This window comes from Simochromis diagramma, unplaced genomic scaffold (genome assembly GCF_900408965.1).
Source record: "Simochromis diagramma unplaced genomic scaffold, fSimDia1.1 OVJJ01000596.1, whole genome shotgun sequence".
NCBI lineage: Eukaryota > Metazoa > Chordata > Actinopteri > Cichliformes > Cichlidae > Simochromis > Simochromis diagramma.
Window position 1 is genome coordinate 18,991,668 of NW_024387245.1, and position 25,519 is coordinate 19,017,186.

The 25,519-nt window shown below is 40.2% G+C and overlaps 1 protein-coding gene across 2 annotated transcripts in view; it reads left to right on the top strand.

Annotated features, from left to right (window-relative positions):
- Window positions 1-25,519, top strand: part of rxraa (retinoid X receptor, alpha a) — a 158,218-nt gene that overhangs the window by 41,231 nt on the left and 91,468 nt on the right. The window contains exon 1 of one of the 2 annotated variants that reach the window (XM_040000602.1): window positions 11,362-11,822. The exons of the other annotated variant lie outside the window; for it this stretch is intronic. Coding sequence (XP_039856536.1) covers window positions 11,795-11,822 — 28 coding nt within the window. The 5' untranslated portion in view covers window positions 11,362-11,794. Of the gene's footprint in view, window positions 1-11,361; window positions 11,823-25,519 lie in introns of those variants that run through there. 2 annotated transcript variants of the gene reach the window in all.

Consider the following 25,519-nt stretch of genomic DNA (forward strand, 5'->3'; position numbering starts at 1 on the left):
CTGTCTCTCTGGTGTGCTGTGTAAATGACAGCAGTGCTGTCAGAGTAGAGGTATCTGTCCAACAAGTGGAAGCATAACGGGTGACGCTTTGATGTTGAGGTTGTGTCTGGCTCTTCAGTGAGACATGGTACACAAGTGCTTTTTGATATTCATTTAATCCACTTCTTTACAATTGAGTTTACTTTCACTGAAATACCAGGAACTTTAATGGTAAGGTAAAATCAGACCAAAGAATGCTCAGCTGTAAATTCTTAACCAATTCCATTCATATCTTGGTCAATATTATTTTGTTATGTGACCTTTGTCAGGGAATTTTACTTTTCTAAAACCTGTCTTTGATTTTGTAGCTGTAGCGTGAGTTGCGGATGAATAGAAGAGCAACGAGTAATTCTACAAAGGGTTTACAATCACATAAGATTGCACTGTTTTACTTACCGTACCATTAACATTGGTTCCAGATTCAGCACTAAACAGCTGTTTTAACCAGAATCTTTTCAAAAGCATTACTGTACACTTCACTTATAATATACTGGAAGTCCTGCACATGACAGTTCTTGTAGAGTGAGAGAGTGAGAGGCGAACAAGACAAACAATAGGGGGTAAGAATCAGAATAATACAGCAGGCTGTTCTCTGCCCTTGAAGTAAAACACATGTTTTAATATATGTACTCTGTGTGCCTGATCGCTTGCACATTAACTCGAACCGTCTCTTATTAATGTGCCCCTTTGTGCCTGCCACAAATAGTGTGCACAATCGCATTATCATTACAGAGGAAATCACTCATATTAAGCCTATGCGCTGTCACTTGCCCTGCAATCTCAGCTGTGAGCTGCCAAGCAAGCATGGCAGGACACAAGACGCATGTGAAATGAGATTTGCATAAACACTGTTACTCTGTCATTTATTTATTTTGACCCCACCCCCACCCCATCTGAGAGAAAGTAAAGAAAAGATGCCAGCTGTTTGCTGTATATGTTCCCATGGGGTGCATCAAACAGGTGTTGTTACTGGAGCTGGGACGTCATTGACGGCATTATCGGAATAATGACATAATGACCTCATCACACTTTCAGACGTAGGTGGTGAGGTAGGGCAATTCAGGGGGGGGCAAAAAGAGCATGTGAGCAGGTGGCATCTCATTCTTGGGCCCTTTGAGTGTAAATCATTACATGGCTAATGGGCTCATGACATCAGTGTTTTTCCTATTAGCAAAGGAAAGGTGGGAAAGAGGGGGCGTGAGCTAATTTCTGATCAAAAATTTAGACAGCAGAGGAGCATGACTCTACCACCTACACCTAACCACACTGGGCCTTATTTATAATGGAAAAAAATGACATGAGAATTAGTCATCAGGATGTCCGTCATACACTGAATCTCTAATGCTTGGATGTTTGCTTTCAGCTTTGGCATGCTGATAATGTTTTTGCTCTCAAAACCTGGAGAAATGGATTTGTTAAAGGACATTCAGGCTCTGCAGCTTTTTATATGATGTCAAAGTCCTGTAAAGTCAATAGAAACACTTACAGGGACTGCGTTGTTGTTTGTTTATTCTTACCTTTTTTTCATTATCACCATCATCGTACTTAGCTTTTTTTTTTTTTCTTTAAACCTTTCACAAAATAAATGAATAAATCAGTGGAATGATAGCGTTAACTCTTTGGCATTACAGTTGTAGTGGAGTAGATGTGGAATATTACCAAAATAATATATTATAAAAATTCAATCACTTTACAAAACAGATTTTAAATATCACACTGCAACAAGGTTAAAAAGAATAAATGCATAGGAAATAGATTTAGGAATACTTAATGCATTAGACTCTTTAATTGTTGAACTTTTTTTGCTGGAGGTCATACTTGGATGTTGTAGAATAGTTGCCTCATAACTGTTTAGTCTTGTGCAGTCTGTATACAATATCTACAGTAGCATCAACAGGATGTCCTATATTGATTCGGGCTGCAGATATGTTATCCTGAATGTGATTCAAATAAAATATTTTGAACTTACAAGACGTAAAGTTCATAGTACATATGCTTTCTTATGATGCCCTATTGTAGTCTAAAATTTCTGTTAAGCAGGTAGACAGACACTTAATATATACAGGAAATAGTACAAACAACCATTTATTTAGGCTGTGTTATAAAAAGATACATCTTGATATAAAATATTTTTGTTGAAATCCTCTAGAAAATGTGCATCACGTTAAATGTTAAACATTAGCACATGCTAGTTAAAAATGTGATACCGTTAAACTGGTGATTTCAGTGACTCCATAATGGAGTGGTTTACACATTCACCTAATAAGTGAAAGATCCCCAGTTTGATCCCAGGAGGAAATACAAATCCCTTTGGGATTCTGTCAAGAAGAGCATCTGGCATATAAAAAACAAATCTGCCAAATCAAACATGTGGAGGTACCTGCTGTGGTGGCCTCTTATGAATAAGGGAACAGCTGAACATAGTTCTTGTACTGATGATTGTATTCAGTGTAGCCATGCAGGTTGATAAAGGCATTTGTTTAATGCAACTAATGTATATCAAATCTTCCACAACCAGTTAATTATTACCAGCCAACAAGCCATACCACTGTAATATTTTGACACTTTTTTAATAGATCAGAATTCAAAGACATTTGACAGCCACAGCTTGATTGGCCATATAAAGTTTTTCAAAGAACGTTACATCAGTGTCCTCAGCTGGAACCCAATATAAAAAAGCCTGACTGACAGCAAGGAGATCAAGCATCTGTGTGTGCTTCTACATTATTAATGATTGCGCATGTGGGTATGCGTACATTTGAACGTGCATGTGTGTCTTTATGTGTATGTGTGTGGGTGTGAGTAGGCAGGTGGTCGTATAGTTAGCCTCCCAGTGTCCTTTTGTGCGCTCAGGGATGATTATTATGAGTATGTGCTTCATTTGTGTGTGTGTCTCCTCTGGTCATGGGTAGACTGTACAGGCTGGGACTTCAGCTGGAGGCTCAGGCTATGGTCTGCTGCCCCAGTTCACTGAAGGACCCGTTTGCTGCTGACAGCACACCCTCCTCCCTTTTTCATCTGAAATTTCATAGATGTATTCGGGCAGCTCAATGACAACATGTCTTTATTCTGGCTCTGAAAACCTCCCCGCACCAAGCAAACTGCCTTGCTAAGCTGCAAATTGGCATGCTGGGAATATCGTTTCACTCATCTTGAAGAAGTCCTCTGGTTCTAAATCCCTTTGAAAACTTTTTTCTTAAATTGTCATTGGGAGAAAAGTTTTTTTAAAGGCTTTAGCTTTTATACCTAGCATATTGCAGGGGAGGAATGCTGTAACTCCTCAGATTGACTGTTTTTTTTTTTTGTTTGTCTTCACATTATTTGTAACTATTTATTTACCCACAGTGTTTACAGGTCTGAAACATTATGTAAAGTTTAGCCTATGAGCCTTTCGGGTACCATTTTCATCCTTCTATGAATACTTTTACTGTTTTGCTGTTAAAACAATTTATACATTTAGGTTTCTTTTTTCTCAGTTTTAACATCTGACAGCCATAATCTAACATTAATGGTTATTTCTTGCATGGGGAAGGAATGGCAAATCTGGAGGGTTCCTCGCCTCAGAGGTGTGAAGGAGGCCCTGCTTTTCCCTGCAACAGGGCCTCTTTTTGGGGGGAAAGGAGACAGAGTTTGGAAGCTGTGTGTAAGGGGTTGTGGACAAAGAGGAAGAGGGTTAATCATGTTTGCAACAGGACAGGCTTCCCCTTGAAATGGGAGACAGTGGTAGGAAGTGTCCAGATTTATGGTTCTTCATAGCCGTTCATTGTAGCTGCCTTTACTGTGGCAGTTGACCAGCAGACAGAAGGGGAGAGCGTGAGAGGAGCTATAAATCACAACGAGAGTGTGGCCCAGACACACACACACACACACAAACATCGCCTAGGCTCACAGTTCACAGGCAGATAATGTGTGAAGGAAGAGCAGCTCTCCAGTAGTCAGCTGACAAGATAAAGCTGTTTTTAAATGAAAAGTGTGTGATTGTTTCTTGTTTTCTTTTTTGACTTTTGAAACTTTAAATTCACTATATTGCCACTGAGTAAAATAACTTGTTCTTTACTAAGTCACTCTTACTTTTACCAAAGACTCATGATGTTCTTAATTTTTAATGTTACAATGATACTTTTAAGGATTTTTTGGTGTGTATGTGTGTGTGTGTGTGTGTGTAGCTAGAGTCAGAACTGAATCAAAATATGAGTAATGAAAGCCAGCTATACTGATTGGCTTATGGTCTCCGTGACTTTTGAAGAATACCAGAATTCCTTCAGGGAAGAAAAAGAAAGGCTTTTGCACAAGCAAGAACTGTGTAAAATTAACCAGTTAGTCAGAGTCATGGCCTCCGGCTTATACCTACCAATTAAATTTTTTGTTAGATTACTGTAGTGACACATGCAGACAAAATGCCAATGTAGTGTTCATATATATGCAAGTGTATGGATGAAGAAGAAGGGTTTTCCAGCAAATTACCCTGCGATGTATCGAGTAATAACTTACATTTTACCCATGACTGGACATTATAGGATAGAAAGTGGCTGCCCCTCAACATACCACTGAAATAAATCTGTATAATTGTATGTTAAAAATTGCACTGAGGGAACTGCTAATTGTGTAAATGAAATATTGCATGTTTTGTGTGTCTCTTGCATGCTTCTTGATGTTTGTGTATGGAATGTGGAAGTTTGTTTCTACAGCAAAATCTCTACAATACAGTTACTCTCTGTAAATAGGTACTATTTGTTTTTCTTTTCTTACTGCATGTAAAAACAGTTGACTTTATGTAACTTAGTTTATAAGTTTAGAAATAAATGTCATTTTAATTTTGAGAAATATGTTTAAACGTAATAATTTCCAAGAAAAAAGTCATATGTCTTAGTCTTAAGCAGTGTTGGGGAGTAACGGAGTACATGTACCGCAAAATATGAGTAACTGTATTCCATTACAGTTACTGTTTAAAAAGGTGGTATTCAGAATACAGTTACTTTGGTGAAATAAAGGGATTACACAGCGGCCTTTTCCTGTTTCATATATTAGGCTATGCCCTCTCTATCTTTGGTAATTCCACGCCGGTGGAAACCCAAACAAAGCACGCATTAAGAGGCTCAAATGCCTGTGTCTCAATGACGTGAGGAAATATTTTTAAAAATGATTTAATATGAAGGCAATAGCAGAGCGTTACAGGCATCGTCCTAAAGAATGTAGCCTCATGGGCAGTGTAGTCCATGCTGCAGGGAGAATGGACTGCCATACCCGTTATGTGTCTGTGAGCGCCAGGGAGGGAGAAAAAGGAGAGTGGAGTTGTCACCGGGCAGAAACGGGAGCTGGAAGCATGTAAATATAATAATAACCACTGCAGCCAAAAAGAGTGCCTGATCAGCCCAGTTGTAAGTAAGCTATTAAGACTCGACTGTACGCTGTGTTCGTGTTTTCCTCCGAAACAATAAGTTCCTTTGCAGCAGCCTTTCAACGCCTCTCTCTGTGTCTCGCTAGCAAACTTGACCCAGACAACAAAGTAAAGCTAGTTCCCGGCTACAAGCCCGACACGAACCCGACATGTTAGCCAGAGGTCCCTTTACTACGGTTCGGAGCCGCGGACCTGTTTTATATAAGTGCGGAATAGTTTCGCTGTCCACCCTACTGTTACTCATTTTATATTAAGATTTAAAATCTAGTTGATATTGCTATGGCGAGTAGTTTTCAGTAATAGTAATAAATCACATTCATGTAATTGAAAAAAAGCATGATAATATGTTAAGTAATCCAAAGTATTCAGAATACGTTACTGTCATTGAGTAACGTAACGGAATACGTTACAGAATACATTTTGGGGCATGTATTCTGTAATCTGTAGTGGAATACATTTTAAAAGTAACCTTCCCAACTCTGGTCCTCAGTGTGTTATCTAAAAAGCTCCTGAGATCTTGCTGCTTTGTTTGTGGGTGTGTAAAGCATACTGATATTTTGGACAATATTGTTTACTTGCAGTATATGTATTTTATTATTATCATTGTGTCATATCATTTTATCTTAGAATTATACTGAAGAGAGATAATGATCCTTTTCTGTGTACTTCAAAAGAAAAAAAGAAAGGAGAATAGACAGCGACTTACTGAGAAGAAGCTGCTTGCATGTCTCTTGGTATGTTTGCCTTGGCGCACTTGGTTGGGGCATTTCTGAGACTGAGCTGTCCCTCCCATTTCATTATTTTGCAACTAGAGTTACTGTTGCATCAGTGCCAAAGGAGACCAATGAGGAGACACAGGAGTCCTCTCCCATAACAGCATCTTTTCACCTAGACATTACACCCTTTTTTGTTGCTCTTTAATCTCGTACCAGTTTTGCATAGATAGATGGATAGATAGATGGATAGATGGCTAGCATCACTTGGCTAACTGGACTACCCACACAATAACACTGAGGCTTATCTCCACAGGTTTCCTTTCAAACCCATGAAAAATGACTTTGATTTTAGCAAATAAAAATGTATTATCGGTGTCACATCCACCACAGTTGACTCACAGGGGTTTATTATTAGCTGCAACTGACGGAACTGGTCTGAAGGTGAGTGTGCAGGAAGCCAGAGAAGAGGGGTCCTATTACTCCACTTTATTCTAATGTTGCTTTCAGTGAAATGACTCTCTTTCAAGCACCATTGAGTCAATTTCCTTGACTGGGAGTCTGAGAATCTCTCAACGTGTGATGTGTGCATTTTGCATCTTTGTAAACAGGCATGTATAAGCAGGCAATAGGTGTGGAGCAGACACATCTATACCCCAACCAAAGCCTGTATCTGTTCATCGGGGCTTAATGGTTTCAGCAGATGGGGTGGTCTCTCGTCATATTTTGACTGTTCTGGCCTTGTTATACCATCCATCCTCACAGCGCTGTGAGGCCCCCCTTGCTGAATGTGTGCTGTGCCCTGTGTGTACACAAGATCTCTGGCCTCAGTAGGGAGTGTTTACCCAGCTGAAGTCCAACAGAGTCACACTCTCAGTCAGCTGTACTGTGCTGACTGGAAAGGAAGTCACTTTGAACACATAAGAGTTTCGAAGAGGGTTATAGCCATATTAAATAATTTGAAAATGTAAATCCTAGCTTTAGAGCTAAATATTTATTCATTCCACTTAATTGTTATTTTTAGATTGTAATGTGTCCAAATCTGTGTATTCAGTTACCCCACACAGCAGCTGCAGCATGTTAAAAAAGTTATTTGTCACAAAGATTTTAGATACAAGTATTAAAAAGACTGTTATCCAGCTAATCAAATTCCACCTCCAAATTATTCAAACTGTGTGGGACCTATGCTTTGTTGCAGGACATGCTCTGATTTCTAGTTACAATGCTGCAAATCAAAGCAGGATTAGGAAGCAGGACTGGCAACAATGCGACACGAAGCAGCCAAGCTTTGCAAAACAAAATGGCAGCATTGCATTGAAAAAAATCCTTTTGCAAAATCTGTTCAGTGAACATATTAATGCTGCAAACAACAAAAAGATGTGATGGATAATATAGTTGAAATAACTGCTGATCTAGATGGCTGTCAGATCTGCTTTATGAGTCTGTGCAGATACTTTTTACCCACACTTCTTAGTTTCCTTGCACAAAAGACAGACGGGTTCTCTGTTTTGGATGGATTGCTGGTAGAAATGGGACATCCTGCAGGTGACAGTTCATGCATCTATGACTAAGGGGAGAAGGAACGAAAATATGGCTTATTCTATCAAAATAAATTCATATTTTTTATATTTATTGGAAAATAATTAAACCTCATCACTGAAAATAAAATCTAACGCATCTATTTTCTTATTTCGATCATCCTCATCCACACCATTACAGAGGAAGAAGGGGATGGTTAAAAAAAAAGAAAAGAAAGAAATGTTTGACTACACCTTCAACCCTTTGCACAGCCATAATTTAACCTCTCAGTCTGTCGGCTCCAGGAGCACAGTAGCTCCATCATCATGCAATAATGCTGGATTCAATCGCAGGTGAGAAGATGATGCTCTTCAGGGAAGGTGATTCTCCCCTCCAAGATAAAACCTGTTTCGGCCAACTGCATATGAGATTTATCATCATGTCTGTTTAAATGTAGCCAATTTCACTTTAATATGATATTAAAGAATGATGCATGTCTGAGCTTCAGACTGTTCCATTGAGGGAGTTTCATCTGCCTTTGGCAGCATTCAAAACCCAGCATGGTAAAACAGTGATAGAGCTGATGTAATGTTTAGTATTGATAACAGCCCTTAGCAGAATGTGCTGTAATAATTTAAGAAAATACTGGGGGGTTTTCTACCATTTCTTGGACATATGCCTAGATTCATTCCATCTATCAGTTTGATTTGATGGGCCGATATCCACGAAGCTTTTATCTACCCCAATGAAATGAAAATAGAGTGTTGAAAACTGGCAATGTATATATGGGATGAAATGAGCACTGCAGACGTACGACTGCAACCCAACGATTGTTTCAAAATAGGTTTATGTTTTCATTTGTGATTTGAAAGGAAAAGTGCATTATGAAATTGCTGAATCAACATCGCTGCTATCATACACACACACACACACACAATGTCCAACTGTAATCCTGGTACAAATGAAGGTAAACGTAATGATATATGTCTTGTGTACATCACAAGCATGACTCCTTTTTTGTTTGAACTGTACAGAAATTATGGTAAAAGGATGGATATGTGCACTGAATGTAATGCCTTCAAACATACACACACTCTGCTGTTATCCTTTTACACATTGCCTTAAAATTTGTCTCATTTTTTAAAGAGAAAATAGGCAAGATTGACCATGTACTTGCTTCTTTGTGTGTATTGGTACTTCTTCCTGTCTCTGTGAGTGTCTCCAGCCTTCAGTGTGTCAGCTGCTCTTGTTGATTTCCGCAGGGGAAGTTGCCTCAGTGCTATCCTCAGACAAAGCCCTGACCCTGAGGGTTAAGGAATGTGAACCCGGGGCTGTGACGATCAAGACCTTCCCTTGGGGCGGACAATGCTGAACACCTCAGCAAACAGGCTAATGATCTAAAATGCTTTTGTGTTCCTCGTAGCACCCCCCCCCCCCCCCCCACTTAATTGAAGTCACATTTTTAAAAAAGAGAAGTCACACGTCCTCCAGATAAGAACAAATTCTACTTTTTGTGTGGCAGCTTGCTTTCTTTTATTTTGTTAACAACCTTGGTTTAGTTTTTTGTTTATTTATTTCACTAGTCTTAAAATATTTAGTTCCTTTCAGACCTTCAGGATCTGATGCTGAAATGTTTCTCAGCATTAATCATTTTTGAGATTTAAAAAAAAAATCTGTATATATCTGTACAATCTTCAGTTTTTGGTATCCATGTCACTGCCACTAAAGGATGCCATAATAACTTTTATGGATGAGTTTGTTGTGAATGGTCATACTATAAAGGAGACCTTGTCTCATTTATCACTCATTTCAAGGGAGTGGGAAAGAGGAGGGGGGCTGTCAAAGCAACCACAGCAGAGTGTATCATATCAGTGGTGGTCTCTCATCCCCTGAGGTTCAAACACATTGCATAAAGCGGAGAAACAAAAGCAGAAGGCAAGAAGCAAGAACTAAACCAAAAGATATTTAGAGAAAGTGTATACTCCAGGCCTCTAGGAGGAGAGGTGTGACAACTTTGGAAGAGCCACAACAGCCTCCAGAAAATTTATATGGATGAAGGTTAAGGGTCAAAGTGCTATTAATCACAGCCCAAGCTGAGGATTAAATAGCCTGCTCTAGCGGGAAGATGAGAGAACCCAGCCTGATCGAGGTGTTTAAAAGGATTGTGTTATGTCTGTCTTATATTACACAGTGAAAGCCCAAGGCAAAACTGTCTACTCAGCTAAGTACAAACAGGATGCCCAATTGCTCTCTCCAGCCCCTTCAGGTGCGCATTCACCCAGCGCGTCAACTCACTTAACATCCTCAGCAGTTATCAATAATCAGATGGAGCTGTGTTTGCATAATGTGGAAGAAAGATGATAGAAAAATTCACACAAACACAACGGACAATCTTCTGGGTAGTCCCCCACCACCCCCACACACAGACACCCCACCCAAGCCACTGTACACCTACACAGAAACATAGACGTTCTCTTTCACACACGTGCACAAACACACCTCGAATCAGTGCCCAGTCAGACTTAATTTCCCTCTCCCTTTTTTTTTTTTGCACAACTGTCTTTGATCTTTGATGTGCCATGCATTGCATTAATTATGTATCTTGCCTCAGTACAAACGTGGCGAACACCTTCAAGTTTGTAACAGGAGCAGGCTCATCACAGAGGCCTAGAGGATGGCTGCAGGAGGCGTATGCCTACATTCCACCGCTCCAATATGCACCACATAAGGGAAAATGCAAACCTTGCATCTGAGCTACTCCCCCCTTTCAATCTGTGCCAAAGAAAGGACATTTTTCACCCTCCTGAAACATGTTCCTGGTTCATGTGTGAATGTTGAGGGGGAGGAGGAGCACACAAGGTGGATGTGACATGAATCCACTGGCACTGCACAGATATGGCACAGAGAACAATAACAGAGGAATGATCTAGACTGCACATTGGGCTAATGCAGTGAGGGTTATGCAAATGAGTGTGCTACTGCTTGCTGTAAAGCTACAGCCTAGAGGGGATTCTGTGACTCTAACCTAAACTTTTTTTGTATCTGTGATAAATCCATATTTTGTCCTTTCTAATTTTTCCTTGTTGGAAAGCTAGAGTAGGAATTTAATACATATGACCAGATGTACAATGGAAGGAGTTGAGGGAAGTAGTGAGAAGTCTTTCCTTGCCCTTTTTTCTTATTGGCCTTCACGATGTATAAATATAATAACTCATTGTTAAGAGTTGGAGTGTGTAGTAATACTCAGTTTCCTTTTTTTCACTGGTTAAAATTTGATTTGTTGAGTATCTAGCGGCAGGAGAAGAAATCTATGGCTTTGTTGACTTTTTCATTCACCATTTGAATGCGCAGAACATTGAAAGAAGAATGTCAAATGTCCTCTTACCAGAGTTCCAAAAAAAGTGACTTAAATCTATAAAAGCACATATGAGATGGGACTTAGATTGGTTACAATTCCACCAAAATCCCAGTTCCGGTTGTGTAGCTCAATGTGCTTTTCGTGTTTTCATTTCGTGTTGCCCTCGGCAGTGAGTAAATGCGGTTGAAAAATGTGTCTGCTGAGCCAATAGCCGAGGTTCAACACGTGTGACCAGGTTAAAATAACAAGAGATAAGCGGTGAAAAAAGTAAGTAGCTGCTACTCAGCTGCTGAACTGATTCCACTTGATTTCGAAAACTTTCATATTCGGAATGGACTGCGCCGTGCGGTCTCGTCCACCCTTCTTTACGCGCTGCTCATTTCAAAGTTCACGCAGCGAGCCTCCAGTTTCTCTCCGTGTCGCTGCAGCCCGGTCTACGTTTGTGGGAGTACCCCCTGCGCAGGTCCCTTTTGCAGTGCAGATCCAGTAGTTGGAGTTGTACACTGAGCGTGAGAGGGAGAGGAAAGGAGTGTGAGCGCAGCAGCAGAGTGAGCAAACAGAGGTAGAGACATTAGGTTATCTTCGGAGACCATCACACATCGATCTGTCACTTTTACCGCTTTGAGCAAATTCTGTCTTCTTCGAGAAGTCAACAGCAGCAGCAGCAGCGCCCTGGTCTGGTCTATTCGAGCAGCCGCCTGTAGAAAAAAACAGAAAACTCCCAAACGCGGTGGTTTCAGCTGGCATGAGCTAACCTACGAGTTAGACATGGAAACCAAACCATTCTTGTCATTGGGTAAGTTTGTTTGTTTAATGACATTGCATCGTTTTAATATGAACGCGGTAGTTTTGTGATCGCACTTGAGTCCGTATATTAGTGTGCAACGTGTCTTCGCTCTGCGTGTCTTTGTCTTTTTCTCATATTTTTTGCCCCCTTTTCTGTCTTTTGACAGCGCGTGGAGCGAGTTGCCAAAATGCATCTACACGTTTGGGGCTGTTGACGCGGCGGAGCGGCCGTGGCTGTACAGAATTTTACCTCCGACGCGGACTTGTAGTTTATCTTTGAGTCAAAGCAGACTTATCCTCGCGGTGTTGCGCTTATAATTCAGCCGTTTGAGCTGATGACATTTGGCTGTGATACAGATGACAACGCTCGCTGTAGAGCGCGCATTCCTCGCGTGCGCTGCTGTGAAATCAACTCTAGTAAGAAAAAAAAGAAGCAAGAAAACTTTACGCTTTGACTTTGGCCGTCGACACTTTTGTAAGTTTCATGAGGGGAAAAATGCACACCGAGGTGAAGCTTTAAACTATGCCCGCAAGCAGGTATTGATAAATTATACGCGTAACAGACACATGTACCTTTTAAAGGACCGGCAATGTATTTATTTGTTTATGTTTTTTTAACTTATGTTACCATCCTTAAAGCAGTATATGCCTCGCTTTTGCGTTGTGGAAGTCTAGTGGTGCGTTGTGTTGAAGTGGCAGTCCTTAATAAAACATAAAGGAAAACAAAAAAACGTGACTTGGTTTACCTCGCGGCTAAATTGACTTCCGTTTGTACTTGTGGTTTAAACAGGCAGTATAAAACTTGGCTCCTGAGCTTAAAACTCTCCTAACATTGCCTGACATCTCCTAGCACACTGCTCAGGTAAAAGAACTACTGGCAACCTGAGGCCAGGCACACACAGGTGACACAGGTGTAGGAATGAACCTCTGAGTATAGTTTTGTTTGTGTTTTTTAAAGGAGGTGAATTTTCCACTTAAGGTCTCAGTTTGTGAAGGGTCCTGTATGTGACAAATGTCACATTAGTCACATTAATTTTCCAGAAAGTACAGGAGAACAGGGTATTTACACAGGAGTAATAATTTCTAGTAGCTGATGCAACATATTTTTAATAAGTGCCTGTGTTTTTGTTTAGATCGAATGTTTAAATATTTGGGTCATTTGCATTTTTAAAGACACGGAACAACATAAATCATTAATTATGACTGCTACTGTAAGTTTGTCAAAGTGAATGAAACAGACCCTTGTCCCCTGTTCCAGACGGGCACAGAGCTGTAGGCGAGCCCTTTTTATTGTGTCTGCTGCACTTTCATGGGGGCATCGTGTTACACCTTGACACATATCATCAGCTGCCTGTATGCACCAAGGAGATTCACAGGGACTTCTGAGGCACTGGGCGGCTTTCTTCAGTTACAGGCCTCGCTTGCTGACACTGTTGCCACAGCGCCCTTTATGTGGCTTCTCAGAAATACGCTAAACCGCCAGTGTGACACACACTGACAGGCTGTTATTACAGGTGCAAGTGTATTGTGTGTCCATGCTGAAAGTGATTCAAGTTTCACTTTACCTAATTGAGCACCAGAGTGGTCCGTGGAGCGTATATGGAAAACAAAGTGGTATCTGAAAGTCTGTGGTATCTGGCTGGTGTAAGGCTCGACACTTTCCCATCAGAGTTGGCCCACATCTTTCCCTTCAAGCTGCTCTACGTGCTGTATCAGCAACTTCTTCATCGCCTATAGTCTTAATCTGTGTGTCCTTAAATTGCCGTTTATTTTTGCACTTGCTCTATCAAAGGTCCACTCAAGCGCTGATTGTTAATTCAAGGACGCCGTTATCTGCAAAGTCCTTGAATTTATTGATTAAGCGCTTACCCGGGTAATTATCTGTCATACCGCATTAGAAATTGTGATACTGTTTCAGATGACACACGGTACATTTTACAATTATAGATCGCTTGTTGGCTGCGATGACGACACCTCTCTTTGGCACCGTATGCCCAGTACCGGATGCTCATGCGCTGCCTAATCCCACTGTCTACCATCCTCCATTCATATCTGGCAATAAACTGTGGCGACTGAACGGATGACATTAAAAGGAGAATGTGTCCTTTTGTCCGAGAATTACTGGGCTTAGAGTCTGTCAGTGAAATAAACATTTTTCCTGTGAAAGGAAAGGAGAGGTTTTTAACCATGCCGAATTCAAGTCTTTTTTCCTCTCCAAGTCATTTGCTCCATAAGTATTGCGTGTCTGTTTGGTTGATTATTTCATGGCTAATATGTCAACATCTAGGAAGTTTTTCTTAATGAAATCTCACCAGCTAAATGTTGTGCGTGTCCAGCTATTATTGGTCATATTGACTTTTGTTTATAATTAATTATATCAGTGGTTGAAAATGAGAAGGTGCTGTAGAGTATGTTATTCACAGAGTAGTGCATTCAGAGGCACATTTGGACAATTAAATAAAATTGTCCTGATTACAGTAAGTCACAGACTACTGTAAGAAATGTAGAGCCATATTTATAATTAATTGTGTATTTGATGCATCAAATATATAGCATAGCATCTTTACTTATAACGCACTAAAATTAAAAATAATATAATTAATAAGAGACATCAACAAGTCCTGCTGTGCTGAAAGCCAAGGTAAATAGATATGTTTTAAGACGTGATTTAAAAACAGCAAATATGTATATGATTTCATCTGTTTCCAAACAGGAAAAAAGTCTTTAATAAAAGAATTGATTTAATAAAAACAAAACAAAACAAATTGACAAGTATATCAGTTTGTGGTTTTCACATTTACCTATCAAGTGAAAGATTCCTGGTTTGATCGTGGGAGCTGTTCACAAAGTGTGGTGACTCTTTGTGAATAAGACAGGGATAAAGTTCCTTTTTGCTAATTTTAGTCTGCCTTTCAGATCACTCAGATCAATTTTTTAAGTAATTTTTGGCCCGCTTCATTTTAGATGTTGTCTGTATAGTGAGTTGTGCTTCAAGCAGATGCAGAATTAAAAAAAAAAAAAAAGTTTGGTGATAGACGTTGCATGTAAGGTGCAGGGTGTTACTTTTTATAATGAAACTTTGTTTTATTCAGACATGGTAGTCAAATTACTGTCTGCATGGTAGCGATGGTGTAGAACTGAAAAAAAGTTCAGTCAGACCTGTATTTCAAACAAAGCTACCTGGGCATACATTCCCAATAAACACAAGCATATTCCTAAACTATGTTGATGTAAAATTCTAATTTCCCTTTGTAGTCATTAATGGGACTAAATTTGATATCCTTTATTTAAAGCCATGGTTGCGTGATGCTTTGATCACAGTGCACACGTTTACATTTGGGATGGACTTGACTAGCTGCATTCTTTTCCTAATTAATAGGTGTCACTGCTAACAATAATACACTACTGCATCGTTGGAATCACAATAGAGAGAGTAACAATATGAAGTACATCATTCAGACACACACACATCTTTAGGTTTTCAACAGTTTTCTACTAAAAAGTCTCATCTTTTCCAGCTGTTGCAGCAGTCTCCCTCCACTACTCATGCACCGTTGCCTTTGCGCCACCTTTTCTGCGCTCGAGGGTTCAAAAATTGGGAGATATCTGGCCAGCCGTAATCACATGGTGGCAAGCACAAACTAAGCTTAACACTATTGCAAAGCGTCTGATTGCTCACTCTAGGCCTACTGAAGAGGTGTTTGTTGTTTTTCCCGAGTTCAATGGAGCTAAACTCTTTGGTGCTTTCTGTTTTAGGGAACATAAGGTACCCCCATCATACATAGTCACAGATGTGCACAATCAATGAAGTTCATGGTGTTTGATGAAGAAGTGAGATTTGCAGTGGTAGTGGTTGATGAGGAGGCGGGGTGGGGGTTCTGAAGGCTACATTCCTTTTCTGGCAGTAACTCAGGAACAAAGCGAATACTGCAAGAAGCTGTGCGTCTGGAGGGGTGTGTGTGTGTGTGTGTGTGTGTGTGTGCGGTAGTGGTGGTGGGAGTGGGCTGATGGAATTACACTGCCAAAAGCATTTGGCCAAGTTTGTCTTTTACGGCCGTCCAGTTTTTTGTTCCTGATGTGATGCTTTTGCTCCCCTTTTGAGGAAAAAGGGGCTGCAGCTGTCATTTTTATTGGAGGGGTTTTATTGCAAGACTTAATGGCTTAAAGTGACATCTCTCTCTCTCTCCAGCTCCTTTCTCTTTTTCTCCTCTCACAGTCTCACCCACAAGGCCTCTTACTCAAGCAAATCAAAGAAAATGTTCTCACCTTCTACGTGCCCGCCCTTCACTTTCCCACCCATCACCCATGCCATCATCCAAACCTAACTATATGAGAGGAAAAAAATAGATTTATGTTCAGTTTTGAGCGCACCAAACACATGTAGACCAGAAAGTGTTTTTTTTTTTTTTGCTTTTTTTTTTTTTTAAAGGAACATCTGTGCTGATCAGTAATTATATTTCATGACTAAGAAGCCACACTGGCTTCAGATAAAACCGTGCATATTTAGTCTGTCACGCTTTTCTCTCCATCTCTATTCTGCAGCCCACACTTGTTTATGTTCTAAACATAGTACGAATCAGAAAGTGCTTGGAGCCTTTCTAATGCACAAATCATGGAATGATTCAAAGGCTCGTTAATTATTTGTGTAAGAAGCTCCGTGCTCACAGGAGGTCTTTATTGATTGTGGCCACACTGAACTTTGCACCACAGACCTTGACCTTTGCTCCCCATATACTTGATCATTTAAAGAATTTGCCTTTGGCATTTGATCTGGCCTTTAAAAATTTTAAAGACAGTAGCGCGTAGTTTTTCTTTATTTTCTTCACCTTTCTTTTTTGAGTAACCTTTTCTTCATTTTTTTTATATTCCTATCTTTTTGATAGGATCTTAGATCGACTAAGGATGAGTCTATTTATAAAATGCTAATAGACGAGTGCCACAAATGCTCAGAGCCCAAGGTGACCTTGACCCACTGCTTACATGTTCTACTCAATCAAAGAGCAGAAAGGTCAAAATATATATATATATATATAAGCAGTAGCAAAAAAGCACGTATTTTAGTGCTTGAATGGGAGAATATTTCTTATATATTATTCATGCAGCCACTAACTGCTTAATTGTTGTTGATTAAATCGACTTCATCATTTACAGCCACACTTTGTTCAGAAACTTGGTCGTTGCTGTGAGCACTTATGTGTTCTGTATTGCAATCTTGTGAGCTCGACTGGTCTCGGGGTTTATTGCAGGTCCTGAGAGTGTCTGAATGGCTTTTCTGTGGGCTGGCATTATTCAGGGTGCGTACAGCCACTCTTTTGAAGTGGAAACGGAGTCTCTGTGGGGATTTGACCAGATCACACTCATAATTCGAATTGAGAGCAAGGTCGGTTTGCCCTACTCAAGCCAAAACTCTCTTTTCTGTGTGCATCGCAAAAAAGAATAGGAAAAGGACAAGAAAGTCAATGCAGGCCGAGACAGTAACAATTAAAAGAAGGAGTAACAAAAAGAGCGCTGGATGTTAGGCTTCTGTTATGAAATTAAGATGCTACGAGAAAACGGGGGGCTGTCAGAAGCTAACTAGCCTGTCCTCTTCTGCGCATCCCTCAAGTTGGCATATTTGCAGTAATGAAAACAACTGTCGACTCTGCTTCTGCGATTGCAGTAATGCATGAAAATAACTTGTCTGTTTAGCGGTTATGATGTGTTTATTAATTATGCTATGAGCACACATGCTTTGATGAGTATTCGCTCGGGAGTGAGGACGAAAGGAGAGAATCCTAGATATGCTGTGCTCCTCCGTGTCCTTATACTTCCTCGTGCCCACTTGCTATTCCTCAAGCCACTAGTAATTGGCCCCAATGAGAACCACAGAATTTTTATTTATTTATTTTTTAACAAATTGCTTAATTTGTTGAGTTTCATTTATACCTTTTTTTTTCCTACAGATCTTTGGATGGGTGTATTACCATTCATTTGTTAATTGATCAATAACCAAATGTATTTGCGCAGTCTTTTTCAAACATGTCCCACATGCGTCCGTACGTATAATATGTACATGTGCACACAGGCTGCCACAGCAGAAACGGAGTAAGATGATTAAGATTGTCTCATGCTGCTCCGTCGCAGTTTCTTTTGGAGGTCACGAGCAGTGAAAGGTGTCCCAGCGTGTCCCACGCTCTCCTTTCTCCTCTCTCCTCACCAACACCATCACCAACCCCGTTACCGTGTCTGTCACCTTGCCAGATACCATGGGGGTGGACTTTCATGCACTGCTCGGCGCAAGACCACGGAAATCCCAGAGCATGCGAAACTCCCTGGTTATGTTCTGTAGGTGCAAGTATGACTCTGTGTCAGTGGGCGGATGTTTGGGTGCAAGACAAGGCAGCAGTTTTGAGAGCAAAGAGTGAGAGTTATGTCCATTCTCACCTGTGCACCATCAAATGCGTATCTTGACTGACATCAGCCACCTCCGCTATCTACTTTCTTGTGCTTGGGATCGCCTTGCTTGGCTTGTTTATTTTAAGCCCAATGTTCAAATGCTGTATTTGCATATGTTATATGCATAGGTGATGGTTTTAAGTTTGTTTTTAATTATTTGTAATTTTTATTTCTTAAGTTTTTTTACTTTTAAGTTTACTACACTCTGTTCAATGCTGGTTTTGTCAGCATCACTAGCAATGACAGGAATAGCTGGGATTTTTGCTGCAATCTGATTTTTTACAAAGTGAAGACATAAATGTATGTATCAACTGGTGCTCGCTGAGACTCTTAAGCTGTAGTCTTAAAAATGAAACTGGCGATATAACCATTACTTTCAGGCAGTTTATTTCACAAAATACTTAAAAATATGAGTAACACAACATTTCATGAAGCTACCAGCTGACTCCACACTACTGTCCTCTGAACCTTGTGCTACTGACTGAAACAACCCCAAACATATTATTCTACATTATGTCTTGTTAAAAAATATATAGTGTGCATGTGCATTTATGATGCATCAGTGTTATATTTTTTTTTAATTAAATATAGAATATAGATAGATATTGGTCTGATCCTGATTTACAAAAGTAGAAAGTTTGGGCCTACAAAGCTGCACATCAGCAGTAGGTGCAGGTGAGCTAGTACAGCATGGAGGGTGACGACAACAAAAGGCTGAAAACAGTTTGGAAATATTTCATGGCGGCATTTCTTTTTATGCTTGCAGATTGAGGTTAACTAAGTTGACACGACTGAAAAGCTCAGACGATGACACTTTCCTCGCCGGGCTTCTCTCTCTATCTCACTCTCTTTAAAATGGGAGTAACACTTTTTTTACACTTAAGATTACATAATGAGTTTTTGTCAACTTGTTTAATGTTATTTCACTTCCTCTGTCTTTTATCAGCTTCACTACACACACGGCTCATGTGTTGGAGAAACAGTGATAGTAGTGAAAAGAGAAAGGTGCAGGTGTAAATAACAGTCGTAGTCACTGCAGTAATGTGACTCCCACTGACTAAATATCAATTCACAAATGTATGTGTTTGGATATAATTTATATGTATATATTCACACATAAAAGAATGATCCCCAGATTCTAATTTGAATCACAAACTTTGTCCCTCAGTTTTTGTTCTATTCCCAGCCAGGTAGTACTGCCATGAAATGAAATGAGCCAAGCTGGACTCACAGTGTCAAATCTGAGACAAGCCTCAAGCTCAAACTTCAAATTTAGTAATTTCTTCTTTTTCTTAGAGAGACAGAGAATCTGTATGTGCTTATTTTGAACACACGGAGAAGCTTTTGAACCTGGAAAATTAACTTGTATGCGAATAGTCACAATATAAAATAGGCCCAGACAGAATAAGGCATAGTGGCCCATGGGTGCAAACACGGGTACCTTATAATAGCCAGTGACTCACTTCTCTAACATTGTGTTTCTGCCGTCTACACATTTTCAGGGAACCTCATAGATTTAATCTTATCCCAGTGTTAATCAGAAAAAATGGTATTATCAAGTATGGTAATATTCCCAAAATAAAAGAAAAGTTCTGAAGCTTATTTTCTTCCCTTTCTAGAAAACTCGTTAACTCCTCATAAGCCCTTTTTATTTTAACAGTTCTTCACCTTAGGAGCTCAAGCATCTTTTCAATCAACTTTTATTAGGATTTATCCTAAATTTTAGGGGGAATTGATGGAACATTGTATTATTTTTTTGGATTTGCATCATTAGCACTAATCGAAGCACTATGATGCCACATTGTACAATCATATTACGAGACCTACTCATTAATAATTTGTGCTATTGTATCAGAACAAATGCTTCTGCTTACTTGACAAATATGACATTATGGGTTTTATTGGTCATTTGTTTGGGAAATTAGCAGTGGTCACTGGAAACAATGAATGTCCTCATATCAGCTAAATGACTGTGCTTGCTGTTCACAACCGCCTCAATTGCAGAAAATGATTATATTGTTGATAGTGGCAGTTTTACAGTAGCCACGAGCAAGACTGTTCTTTTTTCCCTGTATTGATTATTATACATTAATAATATATATACATTTGCTCCCAGTTGCCACGCACTCCAAATGTCCACATTTGCATTAACTGCCATCCTGTTCAGTTTCTCTAAATATGAAGATTACAGCACTCTATTTTCTTTGTGTTATTGTACAATATAAAGAGCCTTGATGCGAATGTTGTTGTGGTTTGGTGTTCTATAAATACATAAAAACAAAATTTTTGAAATATAATATAGAAATATGTAAAAATCGAATTCCATTGAATTGAATGAATCTTAAAAAATAAAAGTGATTTTATATTGCCAGTCTTGTGATGCCAGTTACTTACAGAAATCTGTAGTTTATTATTTTTGTCTTTTTGTTTTTCTTTTCCTTGGAGTCTTTCCTGCTTGAATTGAGGATAGTTGAAGCTGCTGTCCAGCTAGAGTAGTTCCTCATCCTATAACTGTGAGCTCTCAAAATACCAGGCATTAGGAAGTTTTGTTTGACTTTCATGCCCACCTTAGAATAAAAGAAGTGGATTTGGGCACAACTTCTGCAGAGGCCCTTTAAATCTGCCTGGAAGATTAAAGGCTGTGACTGCAATTATGATAAACAGTAGATCTATTACAGGAACTACCTTCCAGTCTGTGTTACTGATGAGTTTGAAGATATGGAGGAATATTAGCATACGGAAGAAGATTGACAAAGGTCAGCTCAGATTTAGACTCGCAGCCTAAATATGTCTAACAAGTTGGAGCTTTCGCACTATTGCCACAGATCAGATCTTCATGCATGAAAGATACAAGTGCAGAATGATAACATGTGAGATAACAGGGCCCCTCTGTAGGCTTTTCGTCAGCCTGCGGTAGTGAAAGACCGATTAACTGTTTGTTGACGCCTACAGGTCTAGCATGTTCATACATCCGCCCAGACTGTGGCCTCCTGGCTTAACAACACGCACCTGTGTGCTTGTGCACATGTAGACATGAACATGTGCGGATAGTCTGGAGGGTTTTGTCACCTGTGGTTACAGACCATGCTACAGCCGTCTGGTTTTAGGAATGTACTCAATGGTGCAAAGGTGGAAGGCTGTTAATAGCGCAGGGGGAGGAAGGGCTGTCTATCTAGAAAGGATTATAAAACACACACATGCACACACACACAAAGGGCAGTGCTAATATCACATAAAGACAGATGGATTTAGTGTGCTAATTATTCCACTTTTGAAAAGCACTGCATGCTTTCAAATATAACATTTTTCTACAAGTGACATTTCATCAGGAGCATTTAGGTGGCTGTTCACTCCCTTCAGCCTCAATATTCAGTGTATTTATTATAATCTATTTTAGTATTTTACTGTCCCATTTGGGAAATTTGCTTTGCAGACAGGCCTCGCAATAAAACCACACCGTAGAACCATTTAATACAAAACAATGAGGCCGCATATAACTAGACAGCCATGAAACGCATAGTAAATTGCTCTAATATAAACCCATCTTGACCACAGTGAGTCCACAATGCTGGGTGCACTTATTTCTTTTTTTAACTGAGCAAGGCTACTTAGCTACTCTAAAGTAGAATGAATGAATGCAGAAAGCGCATCAAGTGAATACAGAGTTAAATGCTTATTTAAAACCCCCTCATTGTGCAACCAAGGAAAACATTCAGGATAATGTAAATGGATTATATACATGGCTTTACATCTCTGCCTGAGTAAGGGAAGTAAGGTTTTTTTTTTTTTTTCCTCTTTCACTCTCCCACATAATCTAGAATATTGTTTGTGCTATTTAGGGGAAGAGTGTTGAAAAACCAGGTTTACTAGACAGACAGACAGGCAAGCGTGCAGGTGCCGGCCGTGTCTTTGTCGTCAGCATTCTGCATACCAAAGTGCTGACAGTTGCCTGCATGAACGGCTCTGACAAGTTCAACTATCATTTGGGATGCGTTCTTCTGTTTTTAGCCCAGAACTGGAAACAGGAGAAGGCTGACGATTGAGTTGTTGTTATTGGCAGTGTTCAGCTGTTTAGATGTGTCTGTGTGCGCAAGCATGCACTTGGTCTTCAGCTTTCATATCAGATATTTTTCACTATATACATTGACTCATGTCAGTTTTTCATGACGAGCTGAAGGTGTTATTCTCGCCACTTTTTAAAAAATACATTTGAGGATCCTAAAGCGGTTTCTGCCTGTGGTTGAGCATGCACATTTCATTGTGTACAAGTCTACGCATGTTGGCTTTTGTATGCCGTCGGGATGATTAACTGATGCTACAGCGTGTATGTACTGCGGGTGGAGTCCCCAACGCTGATTCATGAAGTGGTATATGTGGAGCAGATGGGAATCAGTGTGCTGTCTGGGAGAAGTAAGGTCAGGGGTTGTGGCTGGGTCACACTCTGTGGGAGAGGAGCATGCTCAGCAGAGATGACAGTGATTGTATGTAAGTGAGGGGAAGGGAGAGGTGATGGTAAGGGTGAAAATGAAAAAAGAAAAACAGATCAGTGTGAAGTCAGGGAAGAGAAAGCAGGAAGCATGTTGCCTTTATTTTGGTCCTGCTTTGCTCAGTGCATGACTTTTTTCCTCATCAGTGCAGCTATTGTTAGTAACAGAGTTAATTGTTAATTGATCCAAAGAGTGATTAAAAAGAGACAGCTAATCTCCGTCTCTGTGGCGCGCGCACACACACACACACACACACACACACACACACACACACACACACACACACACACACACACACACACACACATATGGACTGTAGAGAATGAGAATGGATGTTTATTGCAGGATCTAGTGGATGCTAAGGTGCCGTGGGGGCTATTAAAGCCCTAACTTAAAAGGGACTATCAGGGAACAAAGATGTGTGCTGCTTGGAGGAGGAAGGGGTAGAGGGGCTGGAAAAAAAAAAGAGCGAGAGAGAGAGGCCAGGCAAAGAAAGCAAAGTCCTTGGAAGAGTGAGCAGAAGGAGGGAATAAACAGAGTGAGCACATCTGGATTGCCTCAGCAGAATATTTGTGCAACATCTGGAAAAATTCCCTGGAATTTAAGGCTCCCCTCCTTTCATTTAATTTTTTTCTGCTTTTAACTTCTTCTGTGTCCTTTTTTTTTTTCTCTTCTTCTTTTTTGCATCTTCAAAGTCTCTTACCTTCTTGCAGCATGCATGTAAATACTCCCAAAGTAATGCATGTAGAGCCCTTGTAGACTTTATAGCTGCCCAAATTGGGCCCATGTGACCAACTCCCCTTTGTGCTGAGCTGGGCTAATTAAGTGGCAGAGAAGTGAGAGGGCACCCGGCTGTGGATCCAGACTCAGGCCAGACCTGTGCCAAACACAGCTCCTCATAAAACTGAGGAAAAAGGAAAAGCATTCCTCCACTTTTTTTTAACTTTTACTCGTAGTGCTTAAAAAAATACCATATATATGTATATAAATAAAAGTGTTGATTTGTTCTCACCCGAACTAGCGTACTTTTCTGATATAGCTGTGAAAGGGCCACTGTGTGTGATTACAGAAACACAAACAGGCTTTTGTTATTTGAAAAACATTTTCTCTTTCTTTTTTCTTTTCTTTATGTGGTTTGTTGTCATTGAATAAAAAATACGAAGAATGATTTCACAAGCCTTCCTTTCAGATGTAGTATCCCAAGTCGGCCCGAAAGACCTTAGTATTTAATCAACGCCTCAACTTGCTTTATATCACTTAGTTTTCACAGAGTCTGCAGTGCTCTGTTCAGCTAAGAGGCCCTTACAGTACATTACAGATGCACAACCAGGCTTTTGTCTGTCTCCTCGGTGAGATCACAAGAGCGGTTCTCTCCCCTCTCATCACTGGTGAAGCAAGCCTGTGTTCATTAGTGATTAAGATTCAGATGGGCTCTAAGCACCTTCTGTCTTACCTGAGCAAGGCTCCTCATGGGTCGGCGGCGCTGACAGGCAGGTAGCTCTCTTAGAGTGCAGAGGAGAGCGCAGAGGTACATGCTAATGTGGCAACTGTGCTGATCAAAAGGGATGCATCGTTGGGCTCCTTCTGATGGGCTTACTTATGCGGGGCCCCCTTGAGAGCTACAGTATGTACAGGCAGGAACAGAGCAGTGATCAGTGAAAGAAAGGAGGATAGAGGAAGAGAGATGGTGAGTGGAGGGGAAGAAAGAGATACTTATAAAGAGGGGGGATAAATGACAGGCATTTCATCCTTCATCAGGAAAGATGAAGGGAGAAATATAGGGAATACAGAGCAGTTAGCCTCCAATCAGTAAGGTAATGAATCAACATAGTCTTTGACTGAACATTTCTCAGTTTTAGGCCTTGGAAATAATCATAATTATTTGTTAGAGCTATTACAATCATCTCGCTCAGCCTGTTTTTATGTTGATCTAATTTCCTTTATTATCTGGTGTCTGACAGCAAATACGCTGTCAGTCATTTGTGTTTCTGTGAGGACTGTGATTTTGTCTTCTTTTTTCTCCTCGACGTTACTCTGCAGCTGAGCTACATCTTTCTGCCTGGCTGAGCTGACAAGTTGCACGTCCTTCTAGGAATGCTGATGTTGATGATACTAGTGTGTGTGTGTGTGTGTGTGTGTGTGTGTGTGTGTGTGTGTGTGTGTGTGTGTGTGTGATGTTAGCTTACAGTGCATTCTAATACTTATTTTAAATATTGATATCATTTCATAGTGGAGGAACATGTAAAAAGAAGGAAAAAATAGAAATGTAGTGAGTTTAGTTAGAGGGTTGTGCTTTCTTTAAAATTTGAATCTAATGGCCGGAGGGACCGAGGATTATTGGATATACACACTACCTTGACATCAAGCTACACTAGAAAACATTGTCCACGTGCCTTAAGGCCATTGTATTTACACACATCTCTGTGTGGTCCTGCAGAATGACCTTGTTTTGGCTTGTCCACTTGCCCATCCTTTGATCCAAATTAACTTTGCTCCTTTGGACCCCAGTTTTTGAAAGGGGGCACCACTGCTCAGCACTAAACAAATATGACGGTCTGTCTCTCTTGGTCAGTAATTGTTATTTGAGATAAGAGTTTTTACCCTGGAAGGCAGATTTAGTATTTTTGGAGCAGTCTTGCGCTTCACTGGCTCATCATATCTTGTGGTTTCTGCAGGTAGACATGCGAGTGAGGTCATCCATGGCATTTAGGTAGCTTCCGAAAGGTGCCTCTCACCTATTAACCCGGAGCTCCCCACGCTATCAAAAAGGGGCTTTGTTCTTATT